The sequence below is a fragment of the Varroa jacobsoni genome, unplaced genomic scaffold (genome assembly GCF_002532875.2).
Source record: "Varroa jacobsoni isolate VJ856 unplaced genomic scaffold, vjacob_1.0 scaffold_25, whole genome shotgun sequence".
NCBI classification, from domain to species: domain Eukaryota; kingdom Metazoa; phylum Arthropoda; class Arachnida; order Mesostigmata; family Varroidae; genus Varroa; species Varroa jacobsoni.
In genome coordinates this window covers 50,148-55,655 of record NW_019212927.1, presented here as the reverse complement: position 1 = coordinate 55,655, position 5,508 = coordinate 50,148, and the positions used below count along the sequence as shown (strand labels likewise).

Genomic DNA, 5,508 nt, shown 5'->3' with positions numbered 1-5,508 from the left:
TTCACGGTGAAACAAGAGGTAAACAGTTTTCATGTACTTAAAGCAGAATTTACGCTTTCACGTTGAAAACGGGGCAAAGGCAGCACTTTGTCCTGATTAATGCTGATGGTGTTTACAAACATAATGTCATTGCACTCGCGACACTGTTGCTGAACAGCATTATGATGACAGCCATGAGCATTATCATACACGTCTCAATATGTCCTACAGTTTAATGGTGCAATTTCCCTCGCTAATTAATGTACAGTTAATCACTATTGTAGCGACGATTGAACACTGTTCCAACTAACACACAATATTTTAGGTTAGTGTTAGATATTTCCTTGTTTATTTATAGTGGTCATTATTACTGCGACAGAAAAGGTGGTACACAGTAGCGGACGCTATTAACCGACTAGAGGTCGTGAGCAAAATTATTTATCTCCTCTAGGGAATTCTTGTGCACAATCTTACCTAACTAAATATATTGTATATTGTAATTCGCAATTGAAAGTAGCTGTTTGGCCACATGACCTGAACGGCTAGTAGCATTGGCGTAAGGGCTGTATCACCGCATTGTGGTAGTTGATACAAAGGTCCTATGCAGATTGACACAAATATACAAATTCAACAAAAACGCCACCTAGAGTCAGCCAGGCAGGCTAAAGCCGCTATAATATTTAAGACACTAAACTGGGTCTTCTAACATCAATTTTTTCTTTGAGATCATCTCATTGTAGGATGGGAATATAGATAAAGCTTTGGTCTTTGCAAACACAGCTGTATATGACGAGCCGCCGGCGAAAGGAATAAAGTCCAATACCTGATCAGTTTGAAACCCGGCGTGCTTAATCAGTTTATTTTTGTAGCAGTTAGCCGTTATTTTGCACGAAAAATGAAGGGAACGGGAATACATTGGGAAGTATATAAGAAGCAATGCTATACATTGTCATTACAGATTTATTGGAAGTAACAGAAATTAAAAACAAAGACGAATATCGATCAGATTTTTTAGCTTCATAGAACTCTGGCATTAAATTAAATTTGTTTTGCGAATTGAGATTAATTATACATGTTTCACATAACTTCGGTAATTTGTTTAATAGGATCAATGTGTTTTCATAAAACTGAGTGTTGTACATGGAATCACTTTAGTTGTACATTGAAGATTACGAAAGACGCTTTTTAAATAAGCTCCGATTAGGCTAATTACTTTCTCTCGTAGCGAAGTTCTTTGCGTTGAGGAAAACATCAAAAACGGAAGTCTAGATTTGTGGAATTTAAATTAAATTTAAAATAAAAATTAAATTGGAAAACTACATTTTATAGCGGCGTTTTCCGAGTGCTTAAGTATATTTAAAATTTTAACTTTGAAGCGTAATATCACAATTCCTTAGCAGACTTTGGAAAACAAATGGATAAGTGGTACCAGACAATTTTAGTTAACATACAGTATGGGGTTGTCTTTATAACTAATTTTAGACACTATCTATACAATAGTTTATTTACAATGAAACCTAGTTTTTGTTATTTCTATGTATACAGTTGATAAGTTATGGATATTCAGAAATAACCCGCCGGGATGCCTCTGGATGGTAAAAACTTTCGTCGTTTTCTTTGTAAATTTCCCACGATATAACAGGTTTGCTTTGGATAAACTGCGAATAGAAACTTCGCTCGGGTGCACACTATTTCGTTGAAGGGAATTATTGACAACTTTGTATAGCGTTAGAAAGGACTATGAAAAAGTGAATTTGATAACTTTAACCTAATATTGTTATGTAATGCCGTTCTTTTAGTTTGCGTGATTTGATTACATAGAAGGTTGTTATTAACGAGCTTAGACAAAGCGTGGGACACTCAACAAGCCCACAAGCATTCAGAAAAAACGCATAAGATTTCTCATATATTCATATCAGTTTAGTATAATAGTTACAAAGAAAACAGTCGACGAAGTTTCAACTATGAGATTCTGTAATAACTCATTAGCATCGTTCAATTAAAAAAAAATCAATGATTTTCGTAGTGGGTACTACAAGTATAAGATCACACATGAATATGGAAGACGGATGTAGTAATGAAATATCTTAAGAGCAACGGAGCTCGAATGACTAAAAGCTCCATTAGATCTCCAAAATTTCACTCACAATGTAATTAGCCTATCTGTTCTTATAGTGTTTTCCACTCACTGGCGCCGCCAAGCGGTGAATATTGGTGACCGAAAGTCTCTTAGGCTAAATAAAATTGCCTCTTACATTATTAAGAGGTGAATAGAAATATTGTTATTCCAATTTGAATTATATAGCTCTATCGCAATGTTAAGAGCACCTTTTGTAGATTTTTGTATTTTGAATGTGTTTTATGTTGCTGTGTACGCTGCGACATTAGGGTGTATCCACTGATAAACGGGAAAAACCAGTTTACATTTTATTTAGAATATATTAGATGGACCGTCATAGTCATGTGTTAAATGGATAATGTCGTTACAGATGGACCATGTATCTAGAGTTGCTTCGGCGTTGGATTACCTTGCAGATTAGGCGAGAAGATTTTGAGGTGGAAGCCCGCACCTTAATGCGACCTGACGAGGTAGCTTTACATAATGACTACCTTATGGAGTTGTTACTCACGGTAAGGGCTGCTGCTGTTTGCATCATAATTCATGTTTTTAGATGTTAGGTTGGGGTGTTTTATTATTAGAAGATTGTTTCAGGTCGATGGTAATTTTCTTAATTCTATTAATTGGAAAGGTTTCGAGACTGAAGTAACCTTTACAACGGCTTCAGTACATGAATTTTCTTTCGCAAGGATTATCCTTTTAGTTCATACCTAAAACGACCTTTACAACAAATTCTTTCTCAGCAGTGTAAACCCATAAATACGTAGATATTGGATGTACTTATGCCATAGTACAATAGGAACTTAAAAGGACAAAAGTAGTTAAATACTAATAAACCTAAGTTTAAGGTTTATTAGTATTTAATTGCCTTTGTCTACGCAGGTTTCATGCGCATTTTATCTCAGTAAGAACTTTGCAGTGCTTTAGGGCGGCTTAAGTGCGGCCGCTGAGCCTCCTCCTTGTCGAAGTCCTCTTCAGATAGAGTAAGTTTTAAAAAGATCGCACCGAACATGTACCACGCGATAAGCAGTAAAACGCATCAAATTAATATAAGTGGTGTTGTAGAAAAGCAAAGTGAAAATCATCTATTGCTCATTACCAAGGACCAAAAACGTTTCTGTTGGCATGAATATTTACATAAGAAAGAAAGGAATAAGAAAGTTTGTGGCGTATTTGCTCTTTCTAAACCGAACGCAAACCAGAATTTGGATCTATTGGTAAACAATGTGAGGTCTTTATAACTGTTTCTTTTTTAGCTAGAACTTAGTCCTGCAATGTTTCAAAAAAAATATATATAAGAAAAATAATTTTAATTAAAGCTCTCTTGAGAATACCCGTTGTCACTGAAATTGTCATGTTGGTTAATTTTAAAATTGTAACGTCTGTTTGGGTCGCAGCTAGGCTAGATGTAACACTAATTAGATCAGTTAGAACAGAAACTTACAGCGGATCCTACAGGTGAAACTCATAAGCCTTATTTTTTAACATAATTATTTACAGAGTTAGTACAATTTTACGTTAATATGTTTGCCTATGATGATGCAGACGAAAATATTGTAGTTGCTTTGAGCTGACTTGTGTGGGGTAGTTTCAAACTTGTCTAGACAAGTTGTTTTTATGAACTCTTTTTAAATACTACGGTATAAAACTATCATCTGCACTTAAGACGACATAAAAGATTCGAGGATAGAACCCAAATATGCTACTTAAATTATGACTTTGGACACCTTTGCAGCTGTCCAAAGCACCAGTTTCCGCCAGCTCGACTACCATGGCAGCAGTTGATTCCAGTTCTCCAAAAATCTCTCTAACCCCTACTGTTTCGTCAACCAATACAGCTCACCATGTCTCTTCTGACAACCCAATGCACCCCCGGGTTAAGCCTGTTTTCAAAAATCTTACGGCCTCATCTTTGTCATATACAAGTAAATCGCCGCCATATAGTTCATGTTCAAAAGAAGAATCTACGGAAGAGGTAGTGAACTCGCCAGGAAAAGCCGCATCTTCTGACTCTACTCGATCTCCAGTGAATGTGTCTAAACAACGGAAGCGACGGCCAGCTGAATCTCTTCAGCCTCCGGCTATAAATCGTGCTGAACACGCATTCGGGCTCTTCATGCCTGAATCAAATGCTACTCCTACCCTCGATAATCAGCTCACTATGCCCAATGTTGTCTCATTTGTGGTCAGCGTTCCTCAGGCTGAGATGCCTGCCCCACATTGCAGCTTTTTAATGCGTGAACAAGCGTTTCCAGAAAGTGCCCTTCTATATGGCCGTATGCTTGTCGTCGCGTACGAGCACGGGCTGGACGACATCGATGCACCCACTGTTGAATTGATGCTTCAGGCATTGCGCTCTCAACTTTTCCGCGTTATAGCCGCAATGGTTGATCGACGTGTTGCGTGTAGCCGTCGTAAACTTACACGTTTAGGAAATGGCATTGCATCCCGAGCACCCAATCCCTATTTAGGAGCAGCTGTTCCTTTTCATACGAATCATTGTTGTGATTTTCTGGAATCAGCGCAAGTAGTCAATGAATTCAGTGCGCCTTCTGCATGGGACGTCGAGAACTCTAGTATGTGCTCTCTCTTTGATTTGGTGGATGCTTTACGGACGGACCGTCGTCTCATCTGCTCACACACGGTAACATCAACCAGTCTTTAAGTGCTTCATATCTGCTGTGAAATATTCATGTGAACTACTATACTTGAGGTCTATAAAGTCTGAATTGGGAAAAAGTATAACCGAAAAAAACTTTACAGAAACCGTTATCTTTCTGGTGTAAAAGAGAAGAAACATATGTTATATAAAAAAGTTTCTATTGAAAAATATAACATTTTGGGTAGTCTGAATTATTATTTTACAATATTAAAGACTGTTTTGTTTACATTTTCTTATTAATACCAGTGTTATAAGATTGCCGAGTAACTCGAAAGATGTTCTTCTTTTTATTATGTGTAGGTCTATACATTAACTATGGAACGTGCCCTGCTTGGCTTAAGACATGCTAGCCATGAACAACTCGAGAGTGAATACATTTTCTCGCAGCAGAAGACTCTCAGCCAACAAATCTTAAAACAGCAACTTCACCAGCATAAACAACAAAATGGGCTCACAGGCGGAAGTGGCCATTCCCGTCCTTTTGGATCACCCGTTGGAGAGAATTTATCGCAGCAGATAACTCATTGTTGAGTATTTTTTTGATATAATAGATTGCTGTGATCAACATGTACTTGATATTATTTGAATGTCTTATCGTTAAAAACTAGTCGATGGTAGTATATATTTATAATCACTGAATACATCGATAACTGAAGCAAGCCATGAGCATCCATGTAGAGCCACAAATGATTTAATCTGTATCATATTTAATAAACGAGTGATCGATGACGCCCAAATAGACCGTTAA

General features: G+C 37.2%; 1 protein-coding gene across 2 annotated transcripts in view; it reads left to right on the top strand.

Annotated features, from left to right (window-relative positions):
- LOC111258836 (uncharacterized) overlaps nt 1-5,508 on the top strand; it is a 6,331-nt gene extending 823 nt beyond the window's left edge. For both annotated transcript variants that reach the window (XM_022830386.2, XM_022830391.2), the window contains 3 exons: nt 2,469-2,610; nt 3,834-4,742; nt 5,061-5,508. In XM_022830386.2, the coding sequence (XP_022686121.1) occupies nt 2,469-2,610; nt 3,834-4,742; nt 5,061-5,291 (1,282 nt within the window). In that variant the 3' untranslated portion in view covers nt 5,292-5,508. The remainder of the gene's footprint in view (nt 1-2,468; nt 2,611-3,833; nt 4,743-5,060) is intronic.